The following is a 19,725-nucleotide window of genomic DNA, read 5'->3' as shown; positions in this document are numbered from 1 at the left end:
ACCTTATACCATATGGGTATAAGGTTTTTAATTTCAACATAAATAATACTTCTTGCTTGGTTCTAATGTCGGTATTATTAATGTGTGCTAGTATGGTTCTGTATATATTGGCAAAGCTGTGCGCTTGAAAATGCATATATTCTATTTCTTATTCAATATTACTGTCTATTTTTGTAGTTGCTAATATCTGATCTGTGCCGATTTAGTCTCACATTTAGTTTATTGCTCGTTTGTCCGACATATTTTATGTTACAGGTTCTGCATGTGATTAGGTATATAACATTACTGGATTTGCAAAAGTTAGGTTCTGTAGTGTTGTTGGTTATATGTTGCGAGTGCATGCGAGGACAGGTTAAACATAGTTTATTTTTACAGGTGTTGTGTTTAAGGCGATAGTCCCCAAAATTTACTCCAAGATTAGGAGCATTAGATGCTCTTGTGCTCTGTTCTATGTGTGTGTAATTTGAGTGTGTGTAGAGTGATAGTCTTGTTGTAGGGTATTGTACAGAGCATGAGACCCCAAGGTCAAATTTAGCCTACTCTGACCATGTAGTGTGTATTCATTGTATTGAGGATCCATGTTACATAAAATAATAAAGGTAGTAAAAATAATAATTAAAATATAAAAATATATAGAAAACAAATAGCTAAAATAAAGTCATGAAAGGTGTAGACCATAATATCAAATGTAGGTAGCGGAACTAAGAAAATGTGGTTGAAAATATATAAGCAGTTCAAGGTGATGTAAGCATGACCTAGACAAAGCTTATGATTTTTTTTTTTTTTTTTTTATGAGAACCCCAAACACGAGAGGTATTAGAACCTATAGTACTTAGTACCGTGCTTGGGTTGGATGTTGAGAAGACGAAGGAAGATATTTGTTGACATTGGACTTGAACTTCTGTAGATTGTAATTTTCAGGAAATACGTATGAAGGGAGGTTGTTCCAGAAAACGGCAGTTGAATGAATAAATGAGGAAGATGAAAAGTTGGTTCTGTGGGTTTGAAGTTGGACAGTAAATGGATGTTGGCAGGTGGTGGCACGTGTTCGGACTGTTTTGAAAGAGAGAGCGGGAATTATAGAAGCCAATTCAGAAGAACAGTGCCCATGGAAGTATCTGTAGAAGAGGCATGCAGCAGAAACAGTACGTCTATGAGAAAGCGAGTGGAGAGACTCTGTTAGAGATGAATCATTAATTAACCTAACTGCCCTCTTCTGAATGGAATCAAGAAGCCTGAGACAGGTTTTGAGGGCACCACCCCAGATGTGGGAACAATATTCCATGGCAGGGCGGATTTGCGATTTATACAGAGTGAGCAGCTGTTTGGAAGAAAAGTAACGCCGAGAGCGAATGAGAAAACCAAGTTTTTTAGATGCAGAGGAAGCAATATTTGTAATGTGCTTGTGCCAAGAGAGATTAGAAGTAAGGGTAATCCCCAAAAGAGATATATCATTTTGCCTAGAAATCGGAGTGTCACTAAAGATAAGCATAGGAGCAGAAGAATCCTTTTTTCGAGATATAAGACAAGACTGAGTTTTAGAAGGGTTGAAATCAACTAAGTTCTCTTTGCCCCACTGGAGAATTCCTGAAGATCGGCATTTAAGGAACTGGCAGCAGATTTTCGAGAACTTGAAGCTGATTGAGCAGGACAAGGTTTCTCAAAATGGAAAGTTGAATGCAATGTGCTATCATCGGCAAAACTATGGATAGGATTTCCAGTCAATGGAAGAAGGTCATTGATATACAAGAGGAAAAGAGTGGGGGAAAGAACTGAACCTTGGGGGACACCGGCATTAGTGGAGAAGTTAGAAGACAGAGAGCCATCTACCATCACCCTCAGTGAGCGATCAGAGAGAAAACTGGATAACCAATTACTAAAAACAGTTGGCAAACCATAAGATGGAAGCTTGTTTAGAAGACCTTTATGCCAAACACGATCAAAAGCCTTTGAGATGTCAAGAGCAACTACTTGTGTTTCACCAAACCTTTCCATTGAATTAGTCCATAAATGGGTAACATAAGCCAGAATATCACCAGTGGATCGACACTGACGGAATCCATACTGGCGATCGTTGATCAGATGGAAGGTTTCTAGGTAGTTTAAGAGTTGGCGGTTAATTGATTTCTCCATTACTTTAGAAAGAGTAGAAGTAATTGCAATGGGACGATAGTTGGATGGGAGGGATTTGTCACCCTTTTTAGGAACTGGCTGGATATGAGCAAATTTCCAAGCAGAAGGAAAAACACCTTTGGAATAAGAAAGCGAAAAAAGGCGGCAAAGAATAGGAGTAAGTTCAGGAGCACAGGTTTTGAGAACAAGTGGAGAAATACCATCGGGACCTGGAGCTTTCTTAGCATCAAGATTCATCAAAATCCTTCTGATATCCTTTTGACGGAAGACCACAGGAGGCATTGAATGGAGTGTGTTAGGAATGGTGGGAGGTGTTTTACCAAGATCATTAATACATGAGCTGGAAGAAAAATGGGATGCTAGCAGGTCAGCTTTATCTTTGGCTGAAGTGACAACAGAACCATCTGGTTTGGACAGAGGTGGGAGTAGAGATGGGCAAAAGTTGCGGCCAATAGCTTTGGCAAGAGACCAGAATGCTCGGCTACCATTAGGGCAAGAAGCAAGTTTTCTACTCTTAGCCTGTTCAAACTCTAGTTTGGACTGATTAATAACTGCTTTACAATTGTTGCGAGCTTTGGTATAGGCAGAAAATGAAACTGAAGAATTAGAAACAAGCCAATTACGATATGCAACATTCTTCTCTTGGACAGCCTTAGCACATTTATTGGAAAACCAAGGTTTAGTTAAAGGACGAGATTTTAAAGTGGAGTGTGGGATAAAGCATTCCATTCCTGCAAGAATAATTTCACTGACACGATCTGAGCAAACGTTGACATCAGAAGTTTTGAAACAGTAATCAGACTAAGGAAAAGAAGAAAAGAAGTCTCGCAGGTCATCCCATTTTGCATTCTTGTAATGCCAAACAATACGAGGTTGGGAATAGCCATGAGATAAAGGTTCCATTGGAGAAGAGACAATCACCAAGTTGTGATCTGAAGTGCCTAAAGGACCTCTCACTTCGACCTTGTGCTTAGAAGGGTTGTTTGTAAGAAAAAGATCAAGCGTATTGGCTGTATGATTAGGATTGTCCGGTATTCTTGTAGGTAAATGAACAATCTGTGCTAGGTCATTAGTAATTGCAAAAGCCTCAGCATCTCGACCTGCTGGGTCGGTGTGACTAGAAAACGGAAGCCAGCTGGAGTTGTGAACATTAAAATCACCAAGGAAAATTACCTCACTGTTAGGAAAGTTGGACTGGAGAAAGTCAAGTTGCAAAGAGAGGAAGTCAAAGAGCTCCAAGTGATTAGTGGAGTTGGGAGAACGGTAGAGACAACAGATGAATTTGACACAATGAGGTAGAGAGATATTAAGCCAGAGAAGATCAAAGAGAGGAGATTCCAAATTGCCAAGTCTCTGACAGGGAATATCAGAACGGACATATGCACAAGTACCACCTTTGAGGCGAAAGGAATCATACAGGAAATAATTTGGACATCTGAGATGAGAAGTAGTTGAATCAACTGATAACTGAGATTCAGTCAGAAAAAGTACATGGGGTTTGGAAGACTGCAAGTGGAAATGGACATCGTTGAGATTGGAACTGAGACCACGTATATTTGTGAAATGAATTAGGAAGTCCTTGGGAGGTTTAGATCTTTTTGCGGATAAGCTTGCTCTATTATTTTGACAATTCATGGTGTATTCAATGGTAAGAAAAAGTGGGTGGGACATGCTGTATGAAGTAATGAAATTTTTGGATATGGCGTACATGTGGTAAGAATATACCCAGATCCTTGACATAACGTGGCCTTGACAATGCCCCCCGCATACACACTACTCGGACTCCCTCCAGTCACTATCTATTCAGAGTAGAGGTAGCAAGATTATACACTAGCTGATCCGGAAGCCTCCTAGAGAGTTACCAATAGGTTTGGTCTGGTGTACTATCTAGCGGCCGGCCTGCGAACACCGTTTTAGAGCTGTACCCTCGAAATGTAAGGAATATTGGATCTCGCCACGACATTCATCATAACCTAAAAAATCATCAATCATACTGCATGATGGAAGAGATAGGGAAGGGTTGGCCGGAACTTAGCTCTAGAGACTAAACATGGGTTCCACCACTTCAAGCTTCCAATAAGCAAAGTGGTGGTATTTCACCGGTTGATGAGAGTCATCTACCACCTAGAGTCATCTACCACCTAGCTTATGATAATAATAGCATTAAGAAAATAAGTAAGAGTGGAGAGCAATTGGAGTGAAAAGGAACATAAAGGAAGATAACAAGATAAATTAGAAAACCTATGCCCACCAATTGGCCAATTACAGTGTATTAACACATTTATTCATACTTTAATCATTTTAATTTTTTATTATTTATCATGTTATTATCCTTACTCACACAACTTACCTTAAATACTTACCTTACTCCCAGACATTCGTTCAGGGTCCTAACTATAGGAATGGGATTTGCAACCCCAAACTACCTGAGTCCATCTATTTACCTCTATTCATTTATCTTTCTGCTTTACTTGTCCCTACTTCTTATTTCCTGTGAGCCATTAATTTTACGAACTCAAAAGTGGGATGCTACCTCCTTCATTCACCTAATCTATTTTTTGCCTTAAAGTTTTTGCTGCTTTTCACTGCTACTTTATAAGCTATTGTAATTCTCAACTATCCTTTTATCTGTATCTCATATCTGTATCATTTTATCTGTATCTCACATTGTGCTCCTTCACGAGTTGCCATGTATTGCACTACCTCGAATAAGTAACACTTCACCAAAAGAGAAGACTATTGTTACTTATTCTCGGTGGGCACCACCACCCAGATGGCACCGTTTCAAAGCTTATTGGCCCTTCATCGGTGGGTGGGTGGGCAGGCACCCTGGTTTTGCAGACATGACAATCCAGTTGTGAAGATAATCACACAATATGAGAGGTGCCGGAAGGTGTACATGATAATGTTAAAATGAAAATTGATACAATAAAGCATCATATTTTTAAGAATGTAAATATTCTGTATAATATTTAATTTGTTTAAGAGTGTAAATATTATATAGAATATTTACACTCTTAAACATATGATGCTTTATTGCATCAATTTTCATTTTGGTGGGCACCACCACCCAGATGGCACCGTTTCAAAGCTTATTTGCCCTTCATCGGTGGGTGGGTGGGCAGGCACCCTGGTTTTGCAGACATGACAATCCAGTTGTGAAGATAATCACACAATATGAGAGGTGCCGGAAGGTGTACATGATAATGTTAAAATGAAAATTGATATCAATAAAGCATCATATTTTTAAGAATGTAAATATTCTGTATAATATTTAATTTGTTTAAGAGTGTAAATATTATATAGAATATTTACACTCTTAAACATATGATGCTTTATTGCATCAATTTTCATTTTAACATTATCATGTACACCTTCCGGCACCTCTCATATTGTGTGATTATCTTCACAACTGGATTGTCATGTGTGCAATACCAGGGTGCCTGCTCACCCACCAATGAAGGGCCAACAAACCTTAAAATGGTGCTGTCTGGGTGGTGGTGTCCATTGAGAAAAAGTAACAATATTCTTCTCTTTTGGTGAAGTGTTATTTATTCGAGGTAGTGCAAATACATGGCAACTCGTTGTGAAGGAAGAGCACAATATGAGATACAGATAAAATGATGCCCCTTCAAACTACAAACGTAGTTTTATCGTTTAAGAGTTTTCTATGGTGTATTTACACCAATATTATATAGAATATTTACACTCTTAAACATATGATAAAAACATATGCTTTATTGCATCAATTTTCATTTAAAAAAAAATATATATATATATATTTTTTTTTTTTTTACCCCCACCATTTATATATAAGCCATATTTTCAGTCTTACAAGGTAAGTTCCCTTCTTCCCCATTTCTATAGTCCATTCGTCATCATTACTTCAGTTTTTTTCAATTTCCTGCTTGTTTCTTGCTTCTGCAAGGTCATCCATGGTCTGTATGCTCTACTTATAATTACAATTATTGGCATAACTTATTAGGCCCTATTCTTGCCGCAAAATTCAAATTCGTTCATAACATGTGTCAGTAGCATACAGAACATGTCGAAACAGAAGCAAGAACATTGCCATCTTTCTCATAATTTCGGTGGATGACCTCTGACAAAGACATTGAAATTCTGATAAACACTGCAATGTTGTCTTATTTTACCATTTTTTTTTTTTTTGTCGCCTTATCCTATCTTATTTAGTCGCCTTATCCTATCGTATTTAGTCGCCTTATCCTATCGTATTTAGTCGCCTTATCCTATCGTATTTTGTCACTTCATCATATTATATATCGCTACATTTCTTATTCATTTCTTCTAGTTCACTTCTCGTGTATACCGTAAGTTCAATGTTAAGAAACAAAGACTTCTTCATACCATATATGTACACACACACACACACACACACACACACAGTCGAACTTGTTTATAACCAGCATCAAGGAACCGACAATTTCCTCGTTATAACCGTTACTAACTATATCAGTGATAGTGGAGATGGGGAAACCCCTGGGGCTGTGTTAAGCAATGAACACTTTATGTCAGTGATGAGTTAAATCTACCTCCTATTTTTTTTTTAATTCTCAATAACTTGATAAAAAGATAGATTCAAAAAACAAAAGAAATATTATTTATTATTTACCTGTTTTAGTGCTTTTATTGCCCATTTATTTCTAATACTCTGACATAGTAACCTATCTTTAGGTTACCCATAACTTTTTACGTATTTATTTTTTTTTTGACTTGGCACATCATGGTTTAGGTTGTCAGTTTGCCACAAAAAAAAAAAAAAAAATCAAACCAACCAACCAGTACCATATGGCCATTGTAATGTAATGTTCAAATCAAGATTCTCATCTTTATGAGAGTCAGCCATGCTACTTCTGTTGCCTGCTTTTGAGGTTTTAATGGGTGAACTCTTTTTCAGCTTCATTTTTGTAACCTTTCAAGCCCTCTGCTATCATCTTCACAGGCTGCAAACTGATCAAACATTTGAAATTGAATTAGACTAACTAGTTAATTATACATCAAAAAATAAAAAAGAAAGTATTATGAACAGAATAACAGAAATCTTTATTAATTTCATGACTCTTAGAAAGAACCAAGAATGGTTTTGATACATGCCACATAACCTTATACAAGTAATGGCACCTTCAATGCTAAACTTTTTCAACTGGGTTTAAGCAATACAAGCATTTTTGCTTGTATTGCTTAAACACTGTTGTGGGAGAGCCTGAGACATTAGCTCACATTTTTCCTTTCTGTCCTCAATATGAGACAAACTGGCAACAGATCACAACTCAACTAAGGTCAACCGTACATTTAAAAAGTGAAAAGCAGTTAACTGTTTTTTTTTTTTTTAATTTTGGTTTTTTTTATGAAAACCCCAAACATGAGAGGTATTAAAACCTATAGTACTTAGTACCGTGTGTAGGTTGGAGGGTGAGAAGATGAAAGAAGATACTTGTCGACATTAGACTTGAACTTCTGTAAATAGTAATTTTCAGGAAATATGTAAGATGGAAGGTTGTTCCAAAAAATGGAAGTTGAAGGAATAAATGAGCAAGAAGAAAAGTCCTTTTGGTCCTTGAAACTCACAACAAAAGTTGTGAGTTTCAAGGTGGACAATAAAAGGATGTTGAATGGTTGCGGCATGTGCTCGGACTGCTTTGGAAGAGAGAACAGTAATTATAGAAGCTAATTCAGAAGAACAGTGCCCATGGAAGTATCTATAGAAAGGGCATGCAGCAGAAACAGAATGTCTATGAGACAGAGAGAGTGGAGAGACTCTGTTAGAGATGAGTCGTTAATTAACCTAACTGCCCTCTTCTGAATGGAATCTAGAAGCCTGAAAGAAGTTTTGGGGGCATTTCCCCAGATGTGGGAACAATATCTCACGGTATACTCTGTTAGAGATGAGTCGTTAATTAACCTAACTGCCCTCTTCTGAATGGAATCTAGAAGCCTGAAAGAAGTTTTGGGGGCATTTCCCCAGATGTGGGAACAATATCTCACGGTATGGTAGATTTGAGATTTGTACAGAGTGAATAGCTGTTTGGAAGAAAAGTAACACTGAGAGTGAAGGAGAAAACCCAGTTTTTTAGATGCAGAGGAAGCAATATTTGTAATGTGCTTATGCCAAGAGAGATTAGAAGTCAGGCTAATTCCCAATAAAGATATATGATCTTGCCTAGAAATCGTAGTGCCATCAGAGGTAAGCATAGGAGCAGAAGAATCCTTTTTGTGAGATATAAGACGGCTGAGTTTTAGGAATGAAATCAACTAAGTTATCATTACTCTCCAGTTATCACTGGAGATCAGCATTTAAGGCAGTGTGTTCCATGAGATGTGAACAAGTGTTCTGTGAAAAATCGTAATTAATAATTAAAAAAATAAAATAAAATAAATAAATTTTGCATATTTGTAGCATACACCACTTTTGTACCATTATAATTTTTAACATTATTTTTTTTTTCGGTTATTAATATACTGGCATAGACTAATAATCAAATAGATTGCGGAACACTATTTTGGTGGACTTTCGCATACAGAAGCATGCGTAGAGATAATGACATCTACAAAAAAAGTAGCAATGTAGTGGTCTAATATGCCATTCGTATGTGATTTAGCCTGGAGTACGTGGGTTGAAGTAGAAGTGGAAGTGAACCAATATCATAACTAAACTCACTTCCTTGTATAATTTTTTTTTTTTTGATACTTATCAGTATTTTGAAATATTATTATTAAAATAATTAACCATGGATTTGTGGTTGAAAAAAGGAACTTTAAAACAAGAAGCGAATACTTCTAGTATTGCAACTGTGGTTGATGAAAACGAACACAATATTGTCACACTTCAAAGTGAGGATGAACAATCGCAGCCTTTTGTTCCCTAAAAATCCGAAGTGAAAAAACAGGAACCAACTAATAAAAGACCAAAATGAAAGTATGATGACAGTTATTTAAAGTTTGGCTTTACATGTGTTGGAAATAAAGATGCTCCTTATGCACAGTGCGTCGTATGTAATAAAATATTAGCAAACAGTTCTTTGGATCCTGCTAAACTTGTGTTCCATAAATATATTGTGAGATGAAAAGTGTTCTGTGACTAAAAAAGTTTGGGAAATGCTGATTTAAAGAATTGGTAGTGGATATTCGAGAAGTTGAAGCTGGCTTCCATTTTCTGTCACATGCTATTAGGTTTAACCAATCTGTAATAGATTACAGCAAAATAGCCAATATGCAACCAGATATGTGCTCCTACAACCTCCAGTTGACAACGTATTGTCCCTCCCTTAGGTTGAAGGAGACATTTTCCATCCCTCCTTGGTAACCTGAACCTTGTATCATTGCTATAACAATTGCTACCCAGTTGTTGAACAAGCATTACTGAAATGAACTATTTCAAAAGAAGCTTACCAAGAATGCCAGAAGTTACAGAAAGATTGAAATTGGTGTATAGTGCCAAGGAGAATACTTTGAAGAAGATCCATACGAAATAGCAGGTAAACTTCATCATTTTCCAAATAGTTTAGTCCCTCAACTTTTTCGTCACATCCTTTCTACATACATATATTATCCATGTGTGAATATGGACATGTAAGAGCATGACTGATTGTATGCACAAATATCATAACCCATATCCTTCCTTCCCTTTTGATGATTTTATGCTTGTGTCAGCATATTCCTTTCTGTGGTTGGATGAGATATGCCTCATCTGCATCCTCTTCACATAGATCAAGAAGACTACCTTTCTCAGAAGCTGCATGGCTTCAGTGGTGTAGATGAACTTGATCCAGTGATCCGTATAGCATACACAGATTATTTTGAAATACAGTGAGCAGCAGTATTACACTGCTCATACCTTCATAGCATTATTAAAAAAAGTAGCATGATGTAAGTATAAGGTAGTGTAATACTGAAGAAATTATTTGTCATTGCTGAACACTTTCTCACATTGTTTATTGATTTTTATGCATTAGTGAATATTCTACAAAGAGACTTATCTAGGACTGTTTATTGCATATGCTTTAAAGCATACTTCATTATAGAAATGCCAATGTTATTTTAGGTATCTACTTATCATTTTATTGTATGTTAATTTAAAATATACTGTATGTATAGTAATTAAATATAATCTGTTGTGTTTTAGCTGTGTAATAATTACATTAAAAGCTATAATGAGATTAGCATTAGTATAGGCATATGATGCAAGAAAGCAACCTTATTCAGCCAAAAAAAAAAAAAAAAACCATCCCGTTTCACCCCTCCATTCATTCCAAATGCCTGTCCTCTTCAGCCTTAAATTTATTTAGGCTATCAACTTCCACAACAAAAGATGAAAGTCTGTTCCACCAATCAACTACCTGCTTGGCTAAAGGCAAATTTTTTGCACATCTATTCTACAACTGTCTTTCCTCAATTTGAATCTATGCCCCCTCAGGTTCTTAATCTGAGCAAGAGGAAGAATCCCATCAGCATTCAGCTTGTTCATTCCATTCAAGGCCTTATATACCTCAATCAGATCACCTTGCATGTGCCTACTCTCCAGGCACTTCAATTTGAAGAACTTAAGCCTTTTTTTTTGGTAAGAGCACCCCTTTGTTCCCCTCGCCAATCTTGTTGCCCTTCTTTGTACTTGTTAGCAACTCTACATCCTTCCTAAAATGAGGTCTCCAGACCTGTACACAGTACTCAAGGTGTGGCCTGACCATTGCCTTGCACAACGGGATAATCACCTCCCCGTCCCTGCTAGCAAATTCCTATAAAATGAGGCCTCCAGACCTGTACACAGTACTCAAGGTGTGGCCTGACCATTGCCTTGCACAATGGGATAATCACCTCCCTGTCCCTGCTAGCAAAATTCCTATATAAAGTTTATCATTGACAAGACTCTATGACCTGCCCTGGCAGCCCGTCTGCACTTCTCAGCAAACTTCATATCTGACTGCACAATTACCCCCAGGTCTTTTTCACTTTTCACTTCCCTGAGTGTAGTGCCACACAGTTTGTACGTTTCTCTTGGGTTATTGCTATCCATATACATTACTTTGCATTTGTCAATGTTAAACTTTAGTTTCCACTTCTCAATCTATTTGCCCAACTTATCTAGATCCAGTTGGAATAGCATACTGTCTTTACTGTCATTAACAACCCTGCCAACCTTTGTATAATCTGCAAACTTGGACATTAAGCCTGATATACCTTCATCAATATCATTGATGAATACACAAAACCACAGTGGGCCCAGCACTGAACCCTGGGGAACGCCACTAATAACATTCATCCACGAAAAGCAGTGTCCATTGATTACCACTCTCTGTCATCTCCCACTTAACCAACCTTTTATACATTGTAACAACTTACCCTGAATGCCATACAGATCCATGTAATTCATATGTATAAGAGTGAGTGACTTGTGACTGCTAGAGGTGCTTGATTTAGAGTAGAGGGAGAGAGAGAAATAATAGTTCAAGTTTAATAATTTCATTGGAAAGCTTGAATTTAATGAAAAAGAGGCATTTATTGAAATTTTCAAATGAAATTTTTTTTCTGCTGAAAATTGAAATGCTTCATAGTAAAATATGTTTTATCTTTGCTTCCTTTTACAAATGAGTTGCAAAGTCTTGTACAATTGAAGACAAACAGGTAGGAGGATATCAATAAACTTTTTATGATTAAAAAAAAAAAAGATCTAAAGTTCATGACACTTTTTTTTTTAAGAAGTGGCAGAAAAGAAAAACCAAGGAATTAAAGGAATTTACACTAGTCTGTTAGCAAAATCACTGGAACATGATAAACACAAGATGCTTTTTAAAAGGTAGCATAAATAAGTTAGGTATATTTAATATAGTGGCCACTTCTATAAGTTATAAACTTTTAGATGCTACTTGATTGTTCATATGTATTGTCTTATTATAAATATTTTGTTATTTACATATTTCACTCAGAGTACATGTATATATAGTTGTGAAAAAATGGCACTTTACAATCCAGGCACTCTTTAAAATCCAGCACATTTTATAAACTCTATAATCTGTAAATATTAAGAAAGCACTTTGGCAACTCATATTGATACGAGTGCCATATTGGTTTCTTAATCTTTCTTAATTTGTCTCTAAAAGTCTATTCAAAAAAAGTGACAATTTCCTCTTTATAAGTTGCTTGCAGCTTATAAAAAAAGCTTTTGGTCTTTAAATTTTTTTTTTTTTTTGTTATCAGTGGACTCTTTGTGGAGTTCCCCAGAGTTCAGTGCTGGGTCCATTGTTGTTGTTTTCTCTATTTATTAATGAAGGTATTATCAGGCTTTATGTCTAAGTCTGCTGATGTACAAACATTGGCAGGGTGGTTAATGGTAGTAAATCAAGATACAAAACAAAATCTAGAAATATTAGGCAGATGGGCTGAGAAATGGCAGTTGAAGTTGAGCTATCCTGGCAGTCTGCATTGCTCAGAGGACCATATCTGACTGCACACTTATCTCTCAGGACATTTTTTATTCTTCACTGCTTTGAGTATGGTACCACATAGCTGACACATTCATCTGGGATTACTGCTGCCCATATGAAGAACCTTGCATTTGTCGATTAAACTTCAAATGCCATTTCTTGTTTATACTTCAGCACAACCACCAGGTCAGTGGAGTTTACAATGAATCAATCAATACAAATGTTAATCATATTTAGCAGTCACGGGCTTGAACCCTGGTCCACTCAAAGAACGTGTGCTACTGCACTCAGACTCCTGACCATTTGGCTACTTCAGGCCTGACCCCATCTGGCTAATTTGTCTAGATCTTGTCACAGTAGTATACCCTGTTTACTGTCATTAACTCTGCTGACCTTTGTATTATCTGCAAACTTAGCCAGCAAACCTGATATGGCTTCATCAGTATCATGAATAAATACAGAAAGCAACAATGGGCCAAACACTGAATCTTGGAGTCTCCACTAATAACATTTGTCCCAGAAGAGTGGTGTCCATTGATAACTACTCTCTGTACCCACTCAACCATCCCTTTATCCATAGCAGCAACTTGCCCTTAATGACACGATTCTCCAATTTGTATAGCAGTCTTTTATGTACAAGGGTATTAAAAGCTTTTCTTGCATTAAAAAAATATCAAATTTATTACAAAATTATTATCATGTCAAAATTATTATTATTTTTTTTTTTGCATCCAGTTCCTTTGTTACCTGTCATGGTATCCAATCTGATTGGTCAGAGTGATTAGTGTAACTGAATTATGATTTCATTATTCACAGAAGTTTTCCCCTGAATGGAGTACTAACATTACTTTATTATTTAAGTTAATCTATTTATTTTCAGTAATGGGAACCACTGTTACAAGTCATGACAGTTTAATTTTTAAGTGTGTGCTACCATGCTGTCCTCTATATTTGTATAACTGAGAATTTGCACAAATATTATATTCATCGGTGTCCTCATAATGTTAATATAGTGTGTGCATATAAATAATTTGAATTATTTTTTTTTAACAGTGATTACTGATTGGCATTATAGTTTGGTCTATTCAATTTTACTTTTGTAGTTTCATTGCTGGAGCTGTGGAGAAGTTTTCTGTGTCCGTTGTATTGATAAACGAATTTCCTTGCCTGGCCACTTCACCAAACACCCTGTTCCTGTGTGTCGCCATTGTTACAAGGTTCTCATGAGGACTAATTCAATAGATTCCTAATCATACAACCATAGGAATGCTTAAAATTTATGGTTGTGTTTGTTATCTTCTGTCTGCCTGAATTTCTGTACTTATTTCACCAACATTCCAGTTAAAGATTGCTGGTGTTGAAAATGCCAGAACTCTGTGAATGCAACAATCATTGGAGATAGTTAAATTATCCTTTATTTTTATATTTAGTGAATATTTAAATTATGTTAATACTACCATGGAGTAAGAAACTTAGCACAGGTGTCACTGAAAATAATCTTGCTGAAGTTGGCTGTGTTTGCATGGTATGTATATTATAATTCCTGGTACATTTAATATACAGCTGATTTATATAATTATTGCAGTGTACAGAAAATTAATTGGCTGATTTTTATAAATGATATCCTGTGGACTGACAGATGCTAGGCTATCGTACTTCCCCTGTATATTCACCAGATTTTATACATTTAGGTTTTTTTTTTTTTATTAAATATAATTTGGTTATTGTATCTTGCCTTGTGGATTTATTCAATGGGTTTATTTTGAAGTGGTCTAAGAATTATTTATCTATCATGTATATTTGTGGATAATTCAGTTAGTATTATTAACTGTAGTAATCACATCCCATATTTGTTTGTCTCACATAGATGTGCAATTGAACAAGCTCATTCAAGTAAGGTTATTTTATATGTTGATTAACAGGCTTTAATTATTTCATCTCTATAAATTTTTGGTTTGGCAGTGTAAAGCTACTTTTCTTGATTTAACCTTTTCAAGAGTATGTACATAAATTTACCCGTGTCGTGTGTGGGCTCTGAGGTGTATATATGTATATTTACTTTGTTTTTCAAGGGTTTTTTCAAATAATGTCTGTTAATGTATAAATTGTCTTAATGTTCTAGTACATGCTGCCATCTCTTATTTGCATTTCCAGCTGTAGCAAGCACAGTTTTAATATGGCAGCATGAAAATAGCTTTGAAAATTAAAGGAAGAGATCATATCTGATGGCCATTGCCATTTAATTTGTATTTAAAATGTTGAAATTCTCTGGAATTCATTGATGAAATCGAATTAAGTGATAAATACCTAGAACGATAAGTTTTTTTCTTAAGAATTCTAATTTGATTTTTGGAAATAATTTCACTCTAATATTAAGAAGTCAAGTTAAAATAAGAAGAAACTAACATTTAAAAGCATTTATATATGATGTTTCACAACAGATGGGCTGTACTTTCCTCATTGACTCAGGTCTTGAAAACAATGAAAAAAAGTTTATATAAATATTCCTTTTATTCTGAATGGTTACAGGACTATGGCTGTTTGAATTTTAAAAAATGATTATGGAGTTTATAGTGGTAAAAATAATCAAAATAAGAATAAGCAGGAACATATGTAGTAAAATATTTATTCATACTAGATACATGTTTGCTTATTCTTTATTTTTTATCATTGAAAAACTTCATAGACAATTTTTTTTTAAAATTCAAACAGTCATAGCTCCATAACTATTTGTGCCGCTTCCGTAGCCAGGTGGGCAGGAGCAGCAGTGTGTAGCACACGCTTCTTGATTAGACCGGGGTTCGAGCCTGTGACCACCAAATACGGAGGATGCGGAAAGGTCAGGGAATGACCACCGAATATCCCCGGAGCAATATGGCCTTAGTTGCTAATGCTCCTAAAAACCAAATAACAAACAATAACTATTTGTAATTGGATATGCATTTATATGAAATTTTTTCTTTTTTTTCAGGTACTGAATTGATCCTGAAAATATGACCATGTCACGAAACACCCTGTATATAAAGTTTTTGTTTTTAGAATTTTTTAAAATTCCCCAAAAAAATTCCTTTCACTGCCAGCTGGTAATAGAAGCTTACTATTGTGAGTTCACACACACACACTTAGCAAACTCACTCATGAAAAGGTTAAAGTAATTCACACAACTGGCTGCCAATTTATTTATTGCTATGGAAATATGCTATCAAAATTTCATCGATTAGCTGTTTGTATAAGATCAGCTAATATAAGAGGAGCCCAGACCATTAAAAAAAAATACTTGTATGCATTTTATGGAAAAATAATATTATATTTATGTTGTTCTTCAGTGAGTTTATGGTCAGTGAGATTAGTCTGGTTGCATTTTAATTGTTAACATTTCTGTGCTACTTTAATTACAAAATTATTTCTGCATCTTTCTCTAGGTCCACAGGAACACTGCTGAGGCAAACTTTTTTTTTTTTTTTTTTTTTCTGTAATAAAGGAAAGAAATTTGTGATTAACTTTAAAATATGGTGTATACCTAAATGTTAGTACACACCACTAAGAATATATCCCTGTTCAGTATAGGTCCATGTGTGGGATAAGAAACATTTACCTGAATGACAGTAAAAGTTTGTAAAACTTAAATATGATCCTCCTGACTTTTTTCAGCCAATCATATTTACCTTCCCTTTTTTATATCTTCATTTGTGAATAAATCATATTCCAGATAAGATGCTTCTGTCATCTCTGTCTTTCCTACTGCATTATGGGGAGTTCATTCAGAACTAAAATATATATGCAATTTGGAAAATTTTTATAATATACTGCATTCTTATTTTTATCTGATATCATTTTGGGACTGATACATTTATTCTTTATATGCTCTTATTTGGTTCTGTTACATATAATGAGAATATTTGAATGCAATTTTTTTTTATATAACAATGATTTCATTTTTTTTAAAATTTATACAATCCTTCATTATTAAAAATCATTCCTAATGTTAGCATTCTTGTGCATTCTTCCTCTAGATGTGAGTAGCCAATATAGGACTTTTAACATAGAATGTTAAAAGTCCTATATAACAGGATGTGCTATAAAAAGGTAAAGTGCAGCCATTATCAACCCACTGCAGGATAGAAGCCTCCTCAACAATTCACGAGGGAAATGGACAATAATTTGCCATACTGGTCCAGTGCGGGTTGGCAGATCGACCGTATTCAGCAGTCAGGGGCTTGAACTCCGGTCTACTCAAAGAGCATGTGCTACTGCACTCCCGCTCCTGACCACTCGGCTACATACTATGATATCCTGTATTTCTTTTCACATCTTGGAGAATGCACAAGAATGGTAACATTATGAAAAAAGTAATCTTGCCAAATGCTGTATATACAGTTTGTTTTCGTCTTCCAAAAGTTTTGGAAATAAAATATCACATGACGACTGAATTGGGGTAAAAAATTCTTTTTCTTGGTATAATGCATAGAAAGAATTTAAAACACACACACACACACACACACACACACACACACACACACACACACACACACACACACACACAGAGTTACAGCCAAAATTAATGTATATGATTATTGTTCATTCTTTTGAACAATAACTGTATAATCAATCACAATCTGAGTTTTTACAATACTGAATTATCTGTGAACAGATGCGGGACATTTGTTATTATATTTTCCATTATGTGTATAAGTGAAGAGAAGCAAAGTGTATTGCGAAGTCTATATTTTCATGCTGTAAAATAAGGCACTGAATAGGTGTACAGAAAGCATTATATAAAGTAATTATCTTGATTATTTAATAAATATATATAGATTTCTTCATCTTCCTGAATATTAAGAATTTTTTTAGATGTTTGGGCATATTAGTTACACTGCCAGTAGTCACATTGTTATTTATAAGGATTCTTCCAGTAGACAGGTTTAAATATGATATGTGCTTTGTGAAATAGGAAAAAGGTCTTCTCCTTTCCATCTTTTGTTTTAATGGAAACATTGGCTTTTGAAATGGTTATGTGGAGAGAGAGAGAGAGAAAGAGAGAGAAAGAGAAAGAAAATAAGATCAAAATGCTTAAGATATTAAAATTTTATTGAAAAGAACCAAAGATCGACAAATTTTTATTTTTCTGGTTTGTACCATGGAACTTGTTCTTTTTCAGGTGTCCTCATGTAGAAACTACCACAGTGTGTTTTTTTTTTTTTTTTTTTTTTTTTTTGGAAACTAACCAATATTAATATGATTATTTCCATACAAGAGAAAATTATTCAGCATCAAAAAGAAAATCCCCCCATGCTCTCACCTGATGTGCCATCTGTGGAGAAGCAGAGTGTATACTCTAATGCAGTGTTTCCCAAGCTTTATTTGTCTGGAGACTGTTTCTCTCCCCCCCCCCCCCTTTACATTTTTTCTTTTGCAGGCCAAAAATATAAATGCATTTTAAAAGAAGCATAAATTTTCACACTTTATTTAATCTTATAACAATAAGCTTAACTTAAATAAAGAGTAAAAGCTTTATTTAATCAGTGTCTAATTTATTATGTATTCACTTTATAGCTTTTAAACAACTAAAAAGAAACTAATGTAAATGATGATGTCATATAGCAACTTTATCAGCAGCAGAAGAAGACAGTTTTATCCTTAAACCTGTCTTCAACATTTGGCCTATTTCTATACCTATTTTGAAGAAAACCAAAGGTGAGAAACTAATTTTGCACATATTTTGTGACATTCTGAATTCAGGAATGCTGTGAAATAATAATAGGATCATGCAGTTATTTATATATTAAAGACTGGTGTTTCTCTCTCTCTCCCTACATCCAAGGACTGGTATTGATTTGGCCATGGACCACACTTTGAAAAATGCTACTCTAATCAGTAAGTGTAAATTCTTTCTTCAGAAAGAATGATGATGGTCTGTGATGGGATGGCATCAAGTACTGAAATTTGATTTCTTTCTTTCAATGCATTCTATAGCTTCTAGTATTAAAAGTTTTATAAAATGGCATTTAAAGCTTCTAATAATAACAATTTGATCCATAGGTTGGAGAACAGAAGTTGAGTTTGGTGGTAAAAATACAGGTTTAATGTTGGTTAGATTGAGAAGAACGGCATGAGATGGAATTGTCTGAAATCAATAAAGGTTTTCCAACTTTTGCACTTCTTCAAAAATGGGCGATATTATCCTGGTTTTTTGTTAGCTTGGCATATTACTGGAAGATTTTTAATGTTAAAAATTAAAAATTTTTAAAATATCATCATCGTTCAAGTGTCGAAGCTATTTTTATAAATCACAGGTAGAGATTTCATGTTAATTGCTTTAAACACTGGAGAATTCAACTTTTATTGAGGCACAGATTATTCATAGTAACACAGTAATTCTCTCTCTTTTCTAGTTTTCATGCCTGCTTCATTTGGTGCCGTTTTAATATCCAGTGAATTGTTGGGAAGAAGTTTACAGTACAGTGCTGTTTTGCCACAGTTGTACAACTGTTCATCACTGAATTCACCATCTCGAATCACATTATAGAGAAATTCAGGAAACGTTGCTGCTGTAATGTCGCCTACAAGGCTAACCTGGGATATCTCATGATGAGCCATCTCCAAAGCCCTTCAGAAGCTTTAAATGTGTCATCTTCACCAAGTAGCTTACAAAATTTAAGTGCCTGTGCTTTCAAAAATACTACATTTATTGGTACTCCTTCACTATGCTTCTGTAGAAACCACTTCTATAAGCATTAGTCCACATCACTGTTTTCACAATGATGTCAATCACAAAGTCTAGTGTTCTTTCTTTGGAGGCCTACTTCATCTTCTATGGAGTCTACGAATTAATCCAAATTTTCTTCCTCTTCCATCCAACTGCAGCTCGTTCCTTCTAGAATTCCACACTCGCGAAATATACCGCATTTTGTTTTGCAACTCTTTCGACAATTTTTAAATTTTATTTCAACTGTATAATTTTTGCTTTTCATGGGCATTACTTCAGTGGTACTGATTTACTAATTTTGCCCTGTATTTATTTTGGATGCCCTAGAATTTACTGAAAAAATTCTAGTGTTTTGAGAAAACTAAACTGTCCAGCCTATCATAGTGCCTAGCTGAAGTTACATGACTTCTCTATAAATCACTTGTCAGTTCATGTATATTTTTGTCT

General features: G+C 35.2%; 1 protein-coding gene across 1 annotated transcript in view; it reads left to right on the top strand.

The window, feature by feature from the left end:
• Positions 1-19,516, top strand: part of Mtmr6 (Myotubularin related protein 6) — a 259,452-nt gene extending 239,936 nt beyond the window's left edge. Inside the window, exons 15-16 of the mRNA XM_090385380.1 lie at positions 13,676-14,097; positions 18,965-19,516. Of these exons, the coding sequence (XP_090241506.1) occupies positions 13,676-13,822 (147 nt within the window). The 3' untranslated portion in view covers positions 13,823-14,097; positions 18,965-19,516. The remainder of the gene's footprint in view (positions 1-13,675; positions 14,098-18,964) is intronic.
• The last annotated feature ends 209 nt before the right edge of the window (positions 19,517-19,725 follow it).

This window comes from Mastigoproctus giganteus, chromosome 11 (genome assembly GCF_048544385.1).
Source record: "Mastigoproctus giganteus isolate SK-2022 chromosome 11, ASM4854438v1, whole genome shotgun sequence".
Taxonomy (NCBI): domain Eukaryota; kingdom Metazoa; phylum Arthropoda; class Arachnida; order Uropygi; family Thelyphonidae; genus Mastigoproctus; species Mastigoproctus giganteus.
This window is presented reverse-complemented; position numbering and strand designations above follow the sequence as displayed.